Here is a 20,292-nt window from a genome sequence, read left to right as displayed (position 1 = left end):
AACTGGAAACTGGTACATCTCCGACCGCCGACTTCAGTGCGTTCAAGTCAACTGGGAACACGGAGGGATACGAGTTCCGAGTGGGAGAAATCATTTTGAACGGTCATCCTACTCGGGAACTCGGCTTCTTTCTTGACCTCCGAATATTCTACTTGAAGTTCACTGACGTCATGATTTGACCTCGTTTTTTTCAGAGTTGCCATGCCTTGAAAGCACCAAAAGTGATGATGGAGCATTCTTTTTTAGATTGAATGTAGCAGATTTTTACTTGTGACCTTACCTGCATTAGAAAAAAATGCCTTTGAACATTCAATCATAACTGACCTGTTCTCACAATAGGAAAACACCTGTTGATGTAAATGTACAATATTACATAATTATATTATTTTAGAATAGGACCTATGACTTGTCAGATTGTATTTTATCAGTAGCCTAAACCAAGACATTCATAAATCATTTTCTGGTCCGTCAGCTTCAGTGCGGTGTTGTGTTCGAGACCACCTGAAGCGAGACCGATTCAAGCGAGACCGACATCACAAATATTCTACTAACCAAGACTTCGGGACAATCTTTTTCAATACATTTTTTTGCATACCCATTGTCAGTGGTTTAAAGTACTTATGTAAAGATACTTTAAAGGATTACTTAAGTCGTTTTTTGGGGTATCTGTACTTTACTGTTTATATTTTTGACTACTTTTACTTTTACTTCTCTACATTCCTAAAGAAAATAATGTACTATTTACTGCATACATTTCCCTGACACCTTTCTACTAAGGTATCTTGACTTTTACTCAAGTATGACAATTGGGGACGTTTCCACCACTGCCCATTATTGCCATAGTTAGCGTTTACTGGTAGATATCATAAATTGAAATGTCTTTCCTACCTACCTGCTCCACACCAAAACTAGTTGAGAGCTACATGCTCTTGCTGCCTGCAGATGATACTCTGCTGAAACTAGACTATGTGAGGCACGCATGTGAATATCTTTCACATGCTTTGCGATTTTGTAGACTACTTTGTGCATTATTTCACTATTGTACTACATGATTGATACAGCTTATACCTCCACTACACTACTTTGATACGCTTCAGTGGGGATTAAGAAGTGAGTATACGCAATGCCAACTGAAAATAAGTGGGTATACGGCATATATCTGCATTTATAAACTGGGTGGTTCGAGCCCTGAATGCGGATTGGCTGACAGCCGTGGTATATCAGACCTTATACCACGGGTATGACAAAACATGTATTTTTACTGCTCTAATTACATTAGTAACCAGTTTATAATAGCAATAAGGCACCTCAGGGTTTGTGGTGTATGGCCAATATACCATTGCTAAGGGCTGTGCGTAAGAATAGCCCTTAGCTGTGGTATATTGGTCATATACCACACCCCCTAGTGCCTTATTGCTTAATTAGCCTCCACTACACCACTGGCCCTTTGTGTTTTACAGTAAGTGCACTCTCCTACACAAGCGCGCTGGTATTTCCGTTGCTGTCCTTTCAGCATCAATAACCTATCACACACTGAAGGCCTAGGTCCAATAGGTTTGCTACTGTGCAAACATGTCTATACTAGCCATAAAGACTTTTCGGGTATTAATGTTTCAACAAAGGAGTGTATATATTTGGCCTGGCGAAGCGGTTTTATACGCCAATTGAATGGAAGCTGATAATTATGAGTTTTTTACAGTGGTGGGAAAAAATACCCAATTTTCGCACTAGAAAGTTACTCAAGTAAAAGTTAAAGTCAAACTTCATTTGATTTTGATTTGATTTGAGCTGTATTGGCTGCAGGGCCAGCTAAGAGATAATGGGGATGAACAATGAGTTTACTATTAAACATACTCATACAGTTCCATTGGGGTGGGTTGCTTTCATTCTGTAGAGATGGTGTGCTCTAGTCTAATGCTGTAGGCTAGTACACAGTTGACTGTTATCATATGATAGAAGCAGCAGACATTACCTTTGGAGGGGCATGTGCTCAATTAACTCTGCAACTCTTCCAACTATTGACTTTTCTTCAGAAATGCCACTAGTTCGACGCCAAAACATTGACAACAAAACATATCGACATAGTAAAATAAATAAGTGTGTCAAATAAAAATAAAGGATATTTCATACTGAAACACTCATTTTAAAACCCAATGGTATTCACTTAGTTGATGGTTTATATTTAGGATGATGTTTTACAGCTTTGTCATTCTATTTTTTTTATTTTTTTTTATAATCTTATTTAATTATTTCAAATATTTTAACATGTGATAAGGCCCACAGTGGGCCAGAGATAATTACAGACGCCTGTAATAATCTGAAGTACCCAAAAGGGACACTAGATGTCATGTGATAGATTACATAAAATCCTTGAACGATACCAGAATTCTGGTAGTTTACTGGTAAACTTTGAAAGTTTCCAGTAATTTACCATCCCTTTGCAACCCTAGGTGGGCTATCATCTGATCATCGTGAATGCAGATTATGTAAATCAGCCTGTTAGCTATCTAGCTATACTGTTGAAACAAACGAACTAGTCTTTACCTGTAGCTGTGACTGGAGTTTATTCTGCTGCTGACATCTGCCTCTTAGGCCTACTAACAAATGGTCAAATCAAAGCCTTCCCTTCCCTGTTCCTGACCGTGAGATGAGATGTATGCAACTCAAAAGGGAGCCACTGCTACACTAGCCTACCATTCAACACCGGTAGATTCTGCTTGCAGGACGAGGGCAGCATGCGCAACATTTAAATAATGGGAAATTAATTTAAATGACGAGAGAAAAAATTGACTAAAGGGGAAATAAAAATGGTATAGTTAAACAATGCCACCAATCTGAAAGGGCACTTTTCTCATAGGAGGGAAAAAGGGAAGGTGCTCAGGCACCCTTAGACCTTTCTCTGTGCACTGGCCTTGAACAGGATAGTATGCACTGAACACACAATGCTTTTCTGCTAAACCAGCTTTTCTACTATATGTCACTTGAGTGTTGGTTATCTACATGAAAATGTTATGCAGTTGTGCTTTGTGTATTTTATCAAATTTTATGCAAATTCGATATTATGGCACCGTGCTGAATGTGCATTGTTCTACCATTGCAAACTGGTTAATCAAATCCTATCAATTATGAAAATAAACTTTTCACAAAGATATGCCACAGACTTACACAACCCAAGAATGATGATATCTGCGACATGAAAATCTGTCTCTTACAAGGGAAACCCAAAACTTGATTAGATCATCTCAAATATGTTACTGTACACATGGCTGCATTCACCCAGACTTCCAGTAAATCTGAGCTGTAATGCTATTCAATAGAAACAAGAACAATTCTATCACTCTTGAGAGTGGAGGGGGATACATGACCCAAGATGGGTTTGAGTGGCCTGTTGGATCCTTGCCCAGAACTGAAATATCATTCTCCTAAAAGCTTTCTTTTGCCTGTGGGAATCGTAGAACCCCAATCAATAGTTTGCGAGCTTGGTTGGATTACCATACAGCAGGCATGACTGTAACTGGCCAATGTACATGCAATTGTGAGACAATTAGACAAATCAGATTGCTGCCTGGTGGTGCCGGGTGAGATGACATTACAGAAAATGTGTGTGAACCTTCTGCTAATTTGTTCCTACTGCTAGTAACCGGATTTCTGGTATGTAAAAAATACAGCTGTCAGATATGCAGGGCAAGGCTTCTTATCTAATCATTAACCAGGAGACTTCCTACTTTTTGATCTCAGTAAAAGTGACACATTGAAGACTACAACTCCAACCTATGAAAGCAATTTAGTATTAGACAAATTTGTTTGGATCCAATGGTTGGAAAGGGTACAATTACATGTTCTATTGACCACAAGACCAAGAGGCCATTGTTATAGCAATGATGTCAGTTGAATTTGGTGGCTTGTTAATGGAGCTGTGCTGTCCTCTTGTGGTCAAGATAATGACATTAAAGAGATGGCCTATTCTGAAAACAAATACTTACAAGACACACAAGTTTGTTTTTGATTCAAATAATCAGAAGATATGAGTGCATGTACGTCTGCCTTCTTCATTTTTTCAGAATTGTATAATAAAAGACAGTATGATCACATTGCTGATGATTTAACACATATTGTCATATTTATTGATTATGTCCAATTTACAACAAAAAAAGGCATAGGATATACCACAATTGAACTGTTCTGAGGGATTGGAATTAAATATTTAAATCAGATCACTATTGCTTCAATTTTTTAACATTTCAGAAAACAGCAAATGTGTAGGACATACAAATGAAATGATTGAATACATACATACAGATTTCACATGTCCACTCATGTTATTTAAAAAAAAATAGACATCACACGTTAAAACCGACTTACAATACATCAAAATAACAATAATAATAATATAAAATCCTTTATTCCTTCTGACAGCAAACACATGTACATGTCTGAAACACACCACACCTCGTCACGTGAAAAATAAATCACCTTAACACATCCAACTTCATATCAAAATATAATCTATTTATTCCACATCTGGGATACAAATGACACTTTCCCTCACAAATGTCATGCAGTTATCATAGAAATCACTTACATTAAGGCAATAGTAGCGCCACCATAACAACAACCATTGTGGAGGTTAGGTAAAATTGATTATATATAGAGGTTAGGTACCATCGAGGTTCAGTTATTGTATTTTAAGGCCGAGCTCACTTGCTTATTGGTTGTAACAACTCGATTGAAAGTATAATAAATATGACAGAAAGATTCATAGGTTGTACATTATCATTTTAACTTCCTGAGCAGTTATTTGCAATACAGTATTAAGAACAGTGCTAAAGTTCTGTGGCTCTTCTGGGGAGTGCTGTTCTTTGAATTTCTCAACTAAATTGATACACTTACTTTCCTTGCACTTCCCAAAACTTTAAGTTGGCTTTATAAAATGTATAAAAAATAGCATTGAATATACAGTATATTTATTGCAATAATTCTTTGGATCAAAAAAAGTTCACAGTTTCATTTTAAAACAAAATAGTGCATCTAGTCACAGCTACTGAGTGTACTCTGGTTAGTTAGTTGTTCTTATTACAATATATAAATTAAACATCAACAAAAGAACAGTAGAAAACATGATTCTCTTATCATCAACGTAAAATATTTTATATTTTTAAGTAGCTTTCTTGCACACGAATGAAAGAATGCTCAACAGTTATGAAAAAGATAAATAATTATGTAGCCTATGTGCAGTATGTTTGGCTGATGTTATTTTGTAAAGAAGATTGACTAATTGTGTGCATGACTTTTTCTTTCCTCATCGATTAATCCCCATCTCCATCTGTATTTGCAAATTAATCAATCCCATAGGCCCATAGTTCCAATTGTTTCTTTGGAGGACTTCACACACAGTTTAATTTCTCAGAGCAGAAAACACAATTCAGAACCAAGGCACAATGCTTTCATCAGGCCCCACGTGGCCCCTGTAGCCAGGCCCCTGGACACCAGATTACAAAACCCTATTGGCTCCTAATCACATGGAAATTAACCAACTTCCAACAAGTATGCCATTCAGCAGCCTAGCGGGCCTAGTAAGAAGAAGGAATGAGCAGACACCAGACTTCAACTCTTCAACTCACTCTTGGCCCCCTACTGCTTGTTTATAGAAAATGGGGCGGTAAGATTGTTGCAGTGGTTGCAGTTTTGAAGTATCATGCAGCTTTTTAAAATGTATATTTATATATTTTTTTCAAGCATAATTATACATACAGTGCCTTCGGAAACTAGACCCCTTGACGTTTTTCCACATTTTGTTACGTTACAGCATTATTCTGAAATTGATAAAAAAATGTTTTTAAATTGCAGCAATCTACACACAATACCTCATAATGACAAAGCAAAAACATAGATATATTTCTATGAATTGATTGGGGTCCACCTGTGGTCAAGTCAATTGATTGGACATGATTTGGAAAGGCAAACACCTGTTCATATAAAGTCCAAGCCATGTGGTCGAAGGAATTGTCCGTAGAACTTTGAGACAGGATTGTGTCAAGGCACAGATCTGGGGAAGGGTGTCAAATAAGGTCTGCAGCATTGCATCATTCTTAAATGGAAGAAGTTTGGAACCACCAAAACTCTTCCTAGAGCTGGCCGCCCGGCCAAACTGAGCAATCGGGGTAGAATGGCCTTGGACAGGGAGGTGACCCAGAATCTGATAGTCATTCTGACAGCTGTAGAGTTATTCTGTGGAGATAGCAGAACCTTCCAGAAGGACAACCATCTCTGCAGCACTCCCCAATCAGGCCTTCATGGTAGAGTGGCGCCGGTGCCCAGTCCAGGCACGGTGTTCAGTCCTGTTCCATGGTCAGAGCCTTATTCTGCGCTGGTGCCTAGTCCGGATACGGCGTCCAGTTCCGCTCCATGGCAGGAGCCTTCCTCTGCACCTATGTCTAGGCCTGGGCTGGTGTCTAGGCCTGGGCTGGTGTCCAGTCCGGCTCCATGGCAGGAGTCTTCCTTAACACCGAGGTCCAGTCCAAGCACAGTGTTCAACCCGGGGCCATGGCTGGATCCGCAGGATGAGCGGCTTCTTCGGCCCGCACCAGAGCCGTCCCCGATGCTGGCGGATCCGTGGGATGAGCGGATACTTCGCCCCGCACCCGAGCTGTCACCGACACTAATCACCCTACCCATTTGGTTTCAGGTTTTGCGGCCGGAGTCCGCACATTTGGGGGGGGGGGGGGGTACTGTCACGCCCTGACCATAGAGAGCCATTGTTTCTCTATGGTGTAGTAGGTCAGGGCGTGACTAGGGGGTGATCTAGTATGTCTGTTGTGTTCTAGTTTCTTTTTCTATGTTGGTGTTCTGTATGATTCCCAATTAGAGGCAGCTGGTAATCGTTGTCTCTAATTGGGGATCATATTTATGTAGTTATTTTTCCCACCTGTGTTTGTGGGATCTTGTGGATGTGTAGTTGCCTGTGAGCACTCCATTGTCTTCACGGTTCAGTTATTGTTTTTGTGCGTTTCAGTTAATAAACTTCTGGAAACCATATCACACTGCACATTGGTCCGATAATCTTTTACAACGAACGTGACCAAAAAGCATGCATTGCAATATTCACACTTTTTACAATTTCTCTGACATTGTTGTAATAACCTAGATATAGGAATATATTCTAAATGCTTCACACATTTATGAAGAAGCATTGCTGAGGGCACAGCACTGACTTAACCAATTTATCGCCTGTCATCTTTCCATGTGTGCTTACCTGTCTGCTGAAGACTAAATGCCAAGGTCTGTGACGACGGGATAGGATAAGATATTTTTATATCCACTGAGAGCAGCATTGAAATACTGAGATTGTTTTTGTGAAATCAGGATTGGGGGTCTATAGAATAATCTTGGATGGTTGTCACTAGTTACCACAGCCACAAAGTAAAAATGGACTATATCCTAAAAATGTATGATAACAATGTTTTTTTGGTCTTAATTTAAGGTTATGGTTAGGTATAAAGTTACCAGTGTGGTTATGGCTAGGGTTAAGGTTAGGTTTAAAATCACATTTTAAATCTGTAATATGTAACTTTTTGGGCAACATAGAAACTTCACATAAACTTTGTAGGGTAAAATAAAAAATGTTTGGTCATGGAAAATGTATTTCACAGCTGTTTAGATGGTACAATGATTCCCTACAATATACTTGCATGTTTTGTCACACAAACAGAATTTTAGCAACCAAGAAATTTGGAACAATTTCTGCATAGCGCACTGTTAATTTTTTTTTAGAAATGGGTGGGGTTTATGACCTTGCGGCTGTGGTAACTAGTGATGACAGGCATGTTTGGACAAATTCACTATAGTGATCCGATTAAATTACTAGAGGTGCTGTGTCATAAACCCTCAAAGTTCTATAATGGGGCCAAAATGGCAGCCATCTTGGTCAGGGAGAAATCCAAAACAAGTCTCATTGGAAAGAATGGCAGTGGAGGTGGCATTGGTGATGCATTTCCTGCTTTTACTTATGCAGGAAAATAAAGGTAAGGCATGTGATGTATCAGAAATTGTGTAATGGAATTATAATCAACCTAAAATACTGTCATAGAATTATAAATACAGCCAATATGGGTTTTATACAAATGTTCTGTGTAAATAGCCTCTAAAAATATATGTAAAGAGTCCATAAATGTCTCCGTTTTTTGGGGGGGAGGGGGGGGGGCATCTGAGTGTTATTATATGATACAATATCAGTACTTGTTGCGTTTACAACTTGTGTAAATCCTATCATCAACTGATGGCATATTGGCAGTTAATTTGAAAAATATCTAGACTAATTATTGTAAAACTATCTGACTAGCTAGCTAACACACACATACAGTGCAGATTAATTCTTCACATTCATTGTTTTACACAAAATCTTATCACAGCACTGGCAGCTCATGGTTGACCAACATGGTTAACATTTGCGCCATCATAAAAAGGTTCAATCTATTGTAGTATTCTCTTAACTCTATGAAATGCGCACAGTCAACCAGGAATTGAGACGGGCAAACGTCGTCACGTCACGTCAGAGAATATTAGTTGGCCAACCAAGGTTTTTCTAGAAGTTCTTCATCGCGTTTCACAATCAGGTGCTCTTCAGTCGCTTGAAGCTTGTGATTCCTACAGGATACAGAATGTCAGACGTCAGCAAGACTGAAAAGTTCCAGTTATATGTCCCGATTTTGGAGGAATTATGTGACGGTAAAACATACTTTGGAAATTGCAACCTAGTGTTATGCATAGATTTACTGAACACTAATAATATTGAACTGTCTGGTTCTAATCTTCATTTCCTCCACTTGCCACTACAGTGTTGCAGAGAGGGCTGAAAAACAATTTTGCTGACGCGCAAGTTTGTGTTGTCGACTGTCCAGACCTCACTCAAGATCCGTTTAAGTTTCCCGTCAAGGGTAACACGTTGCAACTTCTTGGAACACTGTATCGTTTTGCATTTTCTTAATTTTTATGCAGTTATACTTTGTTACCATCTCAACCTCGCTGTAGTATCTATTTTACCTATCGACAGGGTTGTGTGGAAAACCTCGCATTACAGATGTGGGGGGAGTGCCCTATTTGGTCCCCCTGGTCAAAGTGGACAAGGTACAGGGAATGAAAGCCATAACGATAAACTAATGTGAGATGAATGCTATAACAATTGGTCCAATATAAATTCTTATTTCTCTCAAGGAGTACAACATGAACACTGTGTCAAAGGAATTGGAGCTACCTGGAGCATTCATTCTTGGTGCAGGAGCTGTATCCTCCAAAAATGTTGGAATGAATGCAGAGGTTTGTTAACTGTCAAAATTATCTTCCAATTGTCTTGATATATTTATGGAGTATTTTGTCAGACTTATTATGATTACATGAATAGAAAGACTACCTAAAGTTGTCATTTTTGATTACATTATGGCAGAGTGGTTAAGTTAAATGCGCAAGACACATTTCAGTTGATTGCATTCAGTTTCGCAGCTGACTAGGTATCCCCTTTAAATAATAGTTAGTAAATTATAATTAATCATTTCCCCTTAAATAATAATTAGACACAACTAAGGTTAATATAGTTTGCTTTATTTGTCAATATGTTGAGCCTTCTCATTTTGATTATCATCACCCCAGATGATGCCTCTGGTGCTCACTGAAGCTGAGGGAAGGCCTGCAGTGAATAGCAGCTGGTTTTCCTCCATAAATCCAGATAATAACCAGTGTCTTTTGGAGAAATACAGCGATAAGTTCTCAGACTGTGACTTTGGACTGCTGGCAAACTTGTATGCATGTGAGGGAAAGCCTGGAAAGGTAAGAAATGGATGGTTTGGCTCGTAAGAGAATGGTGAGTGTGATATTTGGAATTATAACTAGTATTACTATGATGCTCATAACAAGTTAAAAACCAAATGAGATTTTAGGGCTGAGTGTCATTTCAATTGTGCTTAATCATTGTGTATTACTCATTATTTTGTCTTCCTGGTGAATAATACCCTCATCTGGTTATGCATTTACATAAACAAAATGCACTTTAGGTTCATGATTTAAATAATGTTTACACAGATGACCTCCCTGTCTGTGTTTGCTCCAATGGTTTACTTTAGGTCTTCACATATTAACAGAAGAAAAGTGACTATGAACTGGTTGTGTAATCAGTGCTGAAAATGTAGTTTTTTCTTCTTATCACTGTCAGGTCATAGAGGTGAGAGCCAAAAGGAGAATAGGAGAAGAGAGCCTTGTGGGTGCTCTGAGGAAGACCATGGAGGAGCACTACCCTGATAAAAGCCTGGCTCTGGGGGGCACCTTCCTCATCCAGAAAGGGAAGGCCAAGATCCATATCATGGTAAAGACAAAAAACATGCAGATATGTGTTGACAGGATGCTGTGACATGGTGTTGTGGATTCAAGGCTCAATGCATGCTTATTGCTTAAAGGGGCAATCTGCAGTTGAAACGACAACAAAGCAGACTCCATGCCACTGTTTTGGTTAAAAGCTGAGGGCAGGGCCTGGAATGTAACTACTCTCAATTCTTAGACAGAGCTTTGGATGTAAGAACTGACCATTATAATATCAAAACTATAGTTATGTTTCGCTATATTGGATCACTCCAATATAATGGTATCACTCCGCGGTGGAGGGATACATCTGAGGTGAGGATTTACTCCCGTGTACACCTGTGTCATGGCTGGGGTCAACCGCTATATATAGACCCCATGACCGCGACACACATTCTCTTTCATTTTCTCGGCCGATGTCCGTAAGTTTGTACCTCAAACCATTCTGAAGTTCGCTTGGTAAGTCACTGGTAAGTAATATCTTGCATGGAAGTATACTCACTGGCTGTTTGCAGCCTGGAGCAGCTGGCCACACGGCCAGCCCCTCCTCTTGAGTGCTCCACTTGCTGCGTGAGGTTGACCTGTATCTTCTGCCCGTGGTTTGTCGTGCTTGTGTTTCGTTAGCGTTACACTACGACTCTGTGTGCACATATTAATATATTGGTGGCTCTTGCTGCAACAAACTGTATTTACCTTACACAACTTGCCGACTGGCTTGTTTTGTGTGTGTTGTGAATTTCTTTAACATGCTGTCCCCTCACTATAGGCGCGGGTTCTCTGCTAATTCCCCGACAGGGTTTTCTTGTTCTTTCTGCAGAATGTAAGAGTATGGTGGTGGGCTGCCACTACGTTGAGACATTAACTTTGGAGTTCCTTAACAGAGTTACTCTATCATATGGTGCAGTTTTTTGTTTTCTGCTTGGATATTAAACATGCTAGGTAAAATTGCAGTTGACGAAAAACACAAATCAAATCCATTACCTGCTTGCTGTTTTTTGTCTGTCTGCCTGTTTTTCCCACAGGGGTCTTCCCCTGTGTTTGCAGAGGTACTGGGTAATTTATCCCTCACCGGGTTCCTATTCCTCCAAGCAGGTCACGACGTAGCCCTCCCAGGGCGTTGGACCCCTGCTCCGTGGCCATGTTGGCTTGGCTGAGTTTATGACTTCCTTTTGTGACAAGTGTGATGCTGGCATCCCCCTGGGGATCTGCATACCTCATGTATGTACTGCCTGGGTTTGAGCCATACTGGATGCCTGTCTTGTGTGGTGTTCTTAGAACGTCTGCACCTGGCGCGATTGGTTGCCATGAGCAAGGGGAGGGCCGGCCAGGCTGGGGCTCAGGCTGGGGCTCTGGAGACGAGCTCCCTCCCTCAGGAGTGATGCGGCAGCGAGCTGTTAGTTCCCCTACTGGGCCCAGTACCCCTCCAAGGAAGTCAGAGCAGAGAAGGCAGAGCCCATCTGCTGCCAGTCCTGGATGGGGGCATGTTTTGGACCGCTGGTACCACCTTGAACGGAGGGCGCATGCCCTTTGTCAGGAGGTTAATAGCTTCAATGGCAACGACAGCTGCTCCCTGTTGACCAGTGATAGGCTGTACCCGGGGGATGATGCTGGCACTGTTCACCACGTGAGCAGGGCTGACAGGTCATCAGAAGCCGCCAGTGGGGCTTCATCGCCCCTAGTGGCTTGAGAGGCTATGAGAGGTCTACTCACTTGGGTAGCCACTGCACTGGACATCAACTGGTGGACAGTGAGGACTCTCCATCTGTCCCCATCTCTGCTCAGTTCCGCGAGGCCTTGCAGGAGAGCTGGGCCTCTGCCAGGGCATCTTTGATGCGACCTTGAGAGCCACATATGGGTCCCCCAGCATTCATGCTGCTGCAGGTGTACCTGCGGACTCTTTTTATTTTATTTTTTTTCCTGGCTGTTTTCCTAGCACCCCGGGCCCCTCACCCCATCACCCCAGGGCTGATGTTGGCTCAGGGGTTGATGACATTCTAGAGCAGACCGATAAGGTTCGTAGGGACCGGGAGACGGTTCATGCCGCCTCCTCAGTCCCCGGGTCCATGGCAGACGGACTGTTGCCACCCACCTGCACGACGGTGGGGTCCCTCTCCTGCTCTATCGCCTTGTGCTAAGGGATGACAGCGGGGAGGGGCACAGTGTGAGGTGATGCAACAGCCTGTTTTTCCCACAAGGGTCTTCCCCGGTTTTTGCAGAGGTACTGGGTAATTTATCCATCGCCGGGTTCCTATTCCTACAAGCGGGTCACGACATAAGCTCTCCCAGGGCTTCGGACCCCTGCTCCGTTGGCTTGGCTGAGCTTATGGCTTCTCTTTGACAAGTGTCAAAGAGAAGCCCCCCCCCCCCCCCGAAGAAAACCCTGAGGCTGGAGATTTCCTCACTTCTGGACAAGGGTGTTGTTCGCAGGATTGAGACATTAGAATGACTGTGGCTTCTACTCCACTTACTTTGTGGTCCCAAAAGGAGATGGAGGGTTTCGACCAATTCTGGACCTCCGCAACCCTCAATCGTTACTTGAAGGTGCTTAGGTTCCACATGCTGTCCAAAGCCCACGTGTTGCAGGCCGTGTCCAGGGACCAGTGGTTTGTGATGCTAGACCTGATGGCGGTGGAACCTGCCAATGCCTGTTGGGCTTACTGATGGCGGCCTCGTTGTTGATTCCCCTGGGCCTGCTCCATCTCCGGCCAACTGTGGTTCAACTCCCACCAGCTGCACCCAAAGTGCCACTGTCACCGCCAGCTGCGGGTGACTGCACAGTGCCTCAGGGTGGTGTTGAGGTGGCGCTGTCACTCCTTTCTCTCAGACATGTCCTGGTGATAACGAACAACACCACAATGGTGGCTTACATCAACCATCAGGGTGGACTGAGGTCCCACCACCTCCATATTATGGCATGGGAGCTCCTTCTCTGGGCTCAGGGATGTCTAGCGTGTCTACGCGCAGCGCACGTACCTGGCATCCTAAATGTGGCAGCGGATATGCTCTCGAAAGAGGGCCTGCCACCATGGGACTGGAGCCTACATCTCCAGGTGGTGCAGCACCTGTGGGACAAGTTCGGGAGGGCACAGGTGGGCCTGTTTGCCTCCTTGGATAATGCACACTGCCCCCTGTGGTACTCCATGTCTGAGCCACCAGGGCCTCTGGGCTTGGATGCTCTGGCTCACGATTGGCCAGGGCTGGAGCTTACACATTCCCCCCTTTTCCCCTGAATCAGGCTGTGCTGGACAGGACCAGGATGGCAGAGCATCGTCTGCTTCTGGTGGCCCCATACTGGCCCAGACGACCCTGGTTCAGCCTTCTCCTGTCCCGGTTGTCTGGGACACCTTGGCAACTTCCCCTGAGACCGGACCTGCGGTCTCAGGCTGGGGGAATTCTGTGGCATCTGAGGCCACACCGTCTCAGTCTGTGGGCTTGGCCACTGAACGGCACCAATGGTCCATGTTAGGACTACAGGATGGTGTAATGAACACCATGCAAAAAGCAAGTATGCGGCAGGTTGTAACCATCACCCCAGTTGCGCTGTCGCTTGTTCTGCTCTTGGTGCACTGGTGTTGAGGTTGTGCCCGAGTCATGCGGGGTACAGTATGTTCTCCAATACCTGCAGTCTCACTTGAATGAGGGCTTGGCAGCCTCTACACAGAGGGTAATTGGCCGCTATATCTGCCTACCATGCGGGGTGGATGGACAGGCCAGTGAGGCGCCATCCCTTGATCTCCAGGTTTATGAAGGGGGTTCGTCGCCTGCGTCCAGCTAGGACCCACTCAATGGCGAGCTGGGATCTGGATGTGGTCTTTCAGCTTGGCAAAGCCGCCTTTCGAACAGTTGGAGTCTGCCACCCTGAAACACCTCTCTATGAAGGTGGTTTTCTTGGTAGCGATTACTTCCATGAAGAGGGTGGGTGAGTGCCATTCTGTTTCGGTAAGTTCTGAGTGCTACCGGATGGACCCTGGGGGGAGGAGTATATCTCTCCGCCCCAACCCTTCATTCCTCCCGAAGGTTCTGTCAGACAGGCATGTGAACATCCCTTTATATCCTATCTGCTTATGACCACCCCCAGGAGTAAATCCTCACCTCAGATGTATCCCTTCATTGCGGAGTGATACCAATATATTGCAGTGATCCATATCGCTTACACAACCGTGGTTACATACGTAACCTTCATTTTAACCATGTTTTGAGGCCATACAGTGTGTTTTTACATTTACTTTGTTTACAAACATTGGAGTAAAATAATGTTATATTTTGGGTTCTGATGGGGTACAACAGATGAACTAAGCTCATGAGGCAATTTGAAGTTATATTCTTTGAGAGTCAATTGGTATGTACAGTACATTTGGAAAGTTTTCAGACCCCCTTCCCTTTTTCCACATTTTGTTACGTTACAGCCTTTTTCTAAAATGGATGGGGGAAAAAAAGAAAAATCCTCATCAATCTACTACACACAATGCCCCATAATACCCCACAGTTGACATTGCATGTCAGAGCAAAAACCAAGCCATGAGGACGAAGAAATTGTCTGTAGATTGTGTCGAGGCACAGATCTGGGCAAGGGTACCAAAAACAATTCTGCAGCATTGAAGGTCCCCAAGAACACAGTGGCCTCCTTCATTCTTAAATGGAAGAAGTTTGGAACCACCAAGACATGTAACCCCCCCCCCCCCCCCAAAAAAGATGTATTTTTATTTTTATACAAAGTCAGGGGATCTGAATACTTTGCGAACGCACTGTATCAATGTACAGTGCATTCAGAAAGTATTCAAACCCCTTGACTTTATCCACATTTAGTTTGGTTACAGCCTTATTCTAAAATTAATTGCATAGTTTTTTCCCCCCCTCAATCTACATACAATACCCCATAATGACAAAGCAAAAACAGGTTAATAAAATACAAAAAACTTTCTCATTTATATTTGTATTCAGACCGTTTACTTAGTACTTTGTTGAAGCACTTTTGTCAGCGATTACAGCCTTCCGTCTACTTGGGTATGACGCTACAAGCTTGGCACACCTGTATTTGGGGAGTTTCTCTCATTATTTTCTGCAGATCCTCTCAAGTTCTGTCAGGTTGGATGGGGAGTGTCGTTGCACAGCTATTCAGGTCTCTCCAGAGTTGTTGGATCGAGATCAAGTCCGGGCTCTGGCTGGCCACTCAAGGACATTAAGATACTTGTTCCGAAGCCACTCCTGCGTTGTCTTGGCTGTGTGCTTAGGGTCATTGTCCTGTTGGAAGGTGAACCTTCGCCCGAGTCTGAGGTCCTGAGCACTCTGGAGAAGGTTTTGATCAAGGATCTATCTGTACTTTGCCTCATTCCCTCGATCCTGACTAGTCTCCCAGTCCCTGCCGCTGTAAAACATCCCCACAGCACGATGCTGCCACCACCATGCTTCACCGTAGGGATGGTGCCAGATTTATTCCAGACGTGACGCTTGGCATTCAGGCCAGAGTTCAATCTTGGTTTCATTGGACTAGAGAATCTTGTTTCTCATGGTCTGAGAGTCCTTTAGCTGCCTTTTGGCAAACTCCAAGCGGGCTGTCATGTGCCTTTTACTGAGGAGTGGGTTCCGTCTGCCCACTCTACCATAAAGGCCTGATTTGTGGAGTGCTGCAGAGATGGTTGTCCTTCTGAAAGGTTCTCCCATCTCCACAGAGGAATTCTGGACCTCTGTCAGAGTGACCATCAGGTTCTTGGTCACCTCCCTTCTCTCCCGATTGCTCAGTTTTGGTACCCTTCCCTAGATCTGTGCCTTGACACAATCCTGTCTTGGATCTCGAAGGACAATTCCTTCGACCTCATGGCTTGGTTTTTTCTCTGACATGCCCAGTCAACTGTGGGACCTTATATAGGCCGATGTGTGCCTTTCCAAATCATGTCCAATCAATTGAATTTACCACAGGTGGACTCCAATCAAGTAGTACAAACATCAAGGGTGATTAATGGAAACAGGATGCACCGGAGCTCAATTTTGAGTCTCATAGCAAAGGGTTTGAATACTTATGTAAATAAGGTATTTCTGTTTTTAATACATTTGCAAAACCTGTTTTTCTCTTTGTCATTGAGGTATTGTGTGTAGATTAAGGATTTTTATTTAATCAATCTTAGAATAAGGCTGTAATGTAACAGTGGAAAGGTCAAGGGTTCTGAATACTTTCCGAATGCACTGTACATGTCCAAAAAGGATGCAGCAACTGCAATTGCCCCTTAACTAATTTTCATGTCTTAACATGTTTGTCATCAAACCACAGCAATGGACACCAACAGTGTCAGAATTTATGTAGGCTTTTTTACTGAAGCCTCAGAGAGCATTACCAAATCCCATTTGTTGTGTTTCTGGTGACCCTGTGCATAGCCAAGGGAGTTCTCAGCCTGCCCACTCAACTCCAACGATGATGTTAACAAATGGCTGAAACATTTTGAGGTCAGCGCACCATTGATATGCCAGTCTGTGATGGTCTCCAGAGACCCCGTAAGTAGACTTAATCTACGATCCCTAACTTGACCTTTTTCTTTTGGCACTTTTTACTAACTGGCTTTTTACTATCCAGGGTTTGGACCTACGTGTGGAGCACACTCACTGCTTCAGCCACCATGGAGAGGGTGGTCACTACTACATAGACACCACTCCTGACACTGTGGAATACCTGGGTTACTTCATGCCTGCCGAGTTCGTCTACCGCATCGACCGACCCAGTGAGACCCACGAAGTTGGGCGAGACTGAAACATGACACAACTTAAGTCAAATTAATGTTAGAAAATCTTACCTTTTGATGTTGATTTATTTAACTGAATCAATGATTGATCATCAATCTATTTTACTTTATGCATTTTTCAAAAGGCCTTTGATTTGATGATTTTACAACAAAGACCACATTTGTTTTAGTCAGCACGATATTGTGCGATTTAAAGCTAAACGTTTTCAACAATAACTTAAACATTTCATGAATCGTTTGATAAAAATGCATTTGATTCAAATAATTGTAACATTTCATTATGTTGTACTTTAGCGAATAAACTACCTGTCAGTGATGTGTAAAATAAATATAAATTTCATTATTATTTCTAGATCAGTCAGTCACAATTTACTCATGATACTTTTTGATCTTCTTAGTCACGGCCACTGACATGACATGCGTGTTTCTACCTTATACTGCCAGGTAATGGAATGCCGAAAGGTAGGTAGAAAGCTTCGCTGCCTTTCATGGTTGTCACTGGTTAAGAAAAGTCAAAAGTGGCTATATCATCAATATTCATGAACATTTCTTAATTTAAGGTTAGCAGTGTGATTAAGGTTAGGTTAAAAATCTGTTTTTAAGAAAACATTGTAGAAATAGGTAGGGTTTATCCATAATTAGGACTTTGTGGTTGTGGGAACTAGTGATGACTGCCTTTCATGTGTCAATGGCTGTGTTTGAGAGCATCAAAACTGTGATTGTATCATGGGGAAATTGTGACTGACTGACTGATCTTCAAATAATAATGAGTAGTTATTTATGATACAAGGTGATCTGTAGATCCATCAGTCACCTGCCATATTTTTGATGCTCCCGAACTTGGCCAATATGTTCCATTCATTTTTAATGCACGCAAATAACAAATTCTCGTGTATTGCCGTGAAAAAGTTCTGGGATTGGCAGAGCTCGCTCCTGTCTGTGGACGTCACATCTCCCGCCTTTTGGAGGTTATGTCTTTTACTGCTAGCTAAAGAAACTCCGCTGATCAGGATGGCTAACATATTGTATCTGAAACAGTTTTCAAAGTTGGATTTTCTAGCGAGGTAAGGGGTGATACAGGGTGGAAGCCCAACACCTGAGCTTTGGGACAAAACATCAAAGAATAGGGACAGAAAATAAAACGATCATTTCAATCTGAGTGGTATCAAAGGAAAGACTGGCTATGTGGAACCAACCCATAGAAACTGCCACCGTGTTTGCTTTTTGCTCTTGGTTTATGGTGGAATTTTCAATGAAACTGACGCACTCTTCCGTGTTCTGCAGAACAAAGTGATGGATATGGGTTTCTGCCTTACTCGTGTCAGCGACCCAATGAAAGAACTGGAACAGCAGCAACAATACTTTGATAGTTTCTATGAGCAGAACTGTAATGAACTGGGCCTGGCAGAAAGCAAAACTCATAGTAAACAGCCGATCAGAATAGAGAGGGGGCGAATGAATATGCTACAACATACTGGACAATATCTTTTAAACTTTTTTTTATTAACAACTAATCAATACAGGAAGTACATGTGGGAACACAAGTATATATCAATAATATACAAAGGACAATTGGCCTAGAGGTACAATATCACATTACACAAGGACCTTAAGGGACATACATACACTTATTATTCTAACAGCTTTTTTGTTAGAGTATTTAATTGTCTTAAAATACAGTTCAATTTATTTTTGTAAGGTAAGAAAAGGTGGTGTTTTGTTTGTAAATGTACATTTGTGAATATGAAATTTGGCCAAAAGAATAATGAATGATTTACATAAATGTTTCAGCTTATTTCTTATTTATTTAGGTAAAGAATCCAAGCAGTACATCTCTCCACAATAGTGTAAGCTCTTCATAAATGTGTTCAATTATAAATCTACTGATGTCAGATTTCTTACATGAATACAATGCCAAAAGAAGATGCACCACGGTTTCTGGGTGGTCATTACAAAAGGAACCATTTGAGTTGTTTTCCTTAAACTTCTCCATATAGTAGTTGGCAGGATAATATTTATGAATATTTTGAAAGGAAACTTCCTTAACTTTGTTAACAAGTAGGTATGTGTTTGGCAACATCCAAACTGTTTTCTAACAGATATGATCAATAAATCCATTCCAATAAGGCATGACATAAGGTACATACAACATCCTGCTGAAACAAGGTTCGTATCGCTCTGTTGTTGAATGGACCAAAAGAGAAACAAATCTTTCCTACTGATGAGTCAACAGGGTCAATAGAAGGTAGGCTCTGAGGGTCAGGTCTTGACACGTTCCTGAATAATAAAGCAACACCTGAGGGAATGGCATCTAAAACAATTGCAAAATCTTTAGAGGGACCTTGTAAAGTGATAAGAATTCCTTTTAACTAAGTAAAATACCCTTTGCTCACCAATAGGATATTATTTCGGAACCAATATTCTAAAAACAAAGTAGTATTTTTATACAATACAGATGGATAATGGCTAATTTAGTGATCATTTCCTGTATTCTGAGGGGTTCTAATGAGCCAAATAAACAAATGAAATGCCTTGACTTACAGAGGAATAAAATGTACATTGCTCTATTGCAAGATACATCTTTTGGGGGATGATGTCCATAGACTTCAAAACAAATACTACAAACTGGCAGCTGCTTCCTGCTTCATATCTAAATCTAAAGGGATGCTTATTCTACATAAATGCAATCTACCCCATACAATTTAAAAAAGTGGAAATGATAAACAGGGCAGATTTACTTACTTATGTTCCATTCTGTATGGTAGGAAAATAGCATTTGTATCTACGCTCCTAACTCATGACAAATATTGTCTCCCTTCTGTAGCCAGAAGCCTGCTCAATTTAAAGGATTATACGCTTATTATTGGAACTGACATGAATGCCATTATTGATTCTAAAGTAGATTGATCTGGACCTTCTTATAGCTCATCACAAGTGAATGCTCCCAATTTCTTAATCTTAATGGTTGTTGGAGATTTCATAATCCCACAAAGAAGAACAATACATGCTTTTCTGCTTAAATTAAGACTTTCTCAAGAATAGACTATGTTTTAACATCTACTGATATTACAGGTAACATAGAATGTCCGGTAATGTTTTTATAAATTCTATCTGATCATAATCTCATTCTTTGTCAATTTCAAATCTTCCCAATGAAGAAGCGTGCACTGAGATGGAGGTTTAATAATACTTTACTACACAACTCTGACTTCATCTT

At 41.8% G+C, this 20,292-nt stretch overlaps 1 protein-coding gene across 2 annotated transcripts; it reads left to right on the top strand.

Moving 5' to 3' along the window:
• Positions 1-8,381: 8,381 nt before the first annotated feature.
• Positions 8,382-17,404, top strand: bkgd (beta-keto-L-gulonate decarboxylase). 2 transcript variants are annotated; one of them, XM_021623556.3, is made up of 8 exons: positions 8,382-8,724; positions 8,835-8,933; positions 9,050-9,123; positions 9,211-9,312; positions 9,643-9,819; positions 10,202-10,351; positions 16,714-16,830; positions 16,910-17,404. In XM_021623556.3, the coding sequence occupies exons 1-8, from the start codon at positions 8,658-8,660 to the stop codon at positions 17,081-17,083; spliced, it is 960 nt and encodes a 319-aa protein (XP_021479231.1). In that variant the 5' UTR covers positions 8,382-8,657; the 3' UTR covers positions 17,084-17,404. The 2 variants fall into 2 exon arrangements, with proteins under 2 accessions (XP_021479231.1, XP_090048437.1); XM_090192311.1 differs by lacking the exon at positions 16,714-16,830 and having other exon boundaries at positions 8,385-8,724.
• Positions 17,405-20,292: the final 2,888 nt, after the last annotated feature.

The sequence above is a fragment of the Oncorhynchus mykiss genome, chromosome 12 (assembly GCF_057628025.1).
Source record: "Oncorhynchus mykiss isolate SJ-2025 chromosome 12, ASM5762802v1, whole genome shotgun sequence".
NCBI classification, from domain to species: domain Eukaryota; kingdom Metazoa; phylum Chordata; class Actinopteri; order Salmoniformes; family Salmonidae; genus Oncorhynchus; species Oncorhynchus mykiss.
This window is presented reverse-complemented; position numbering and strand designations above follow the sequence as displayed.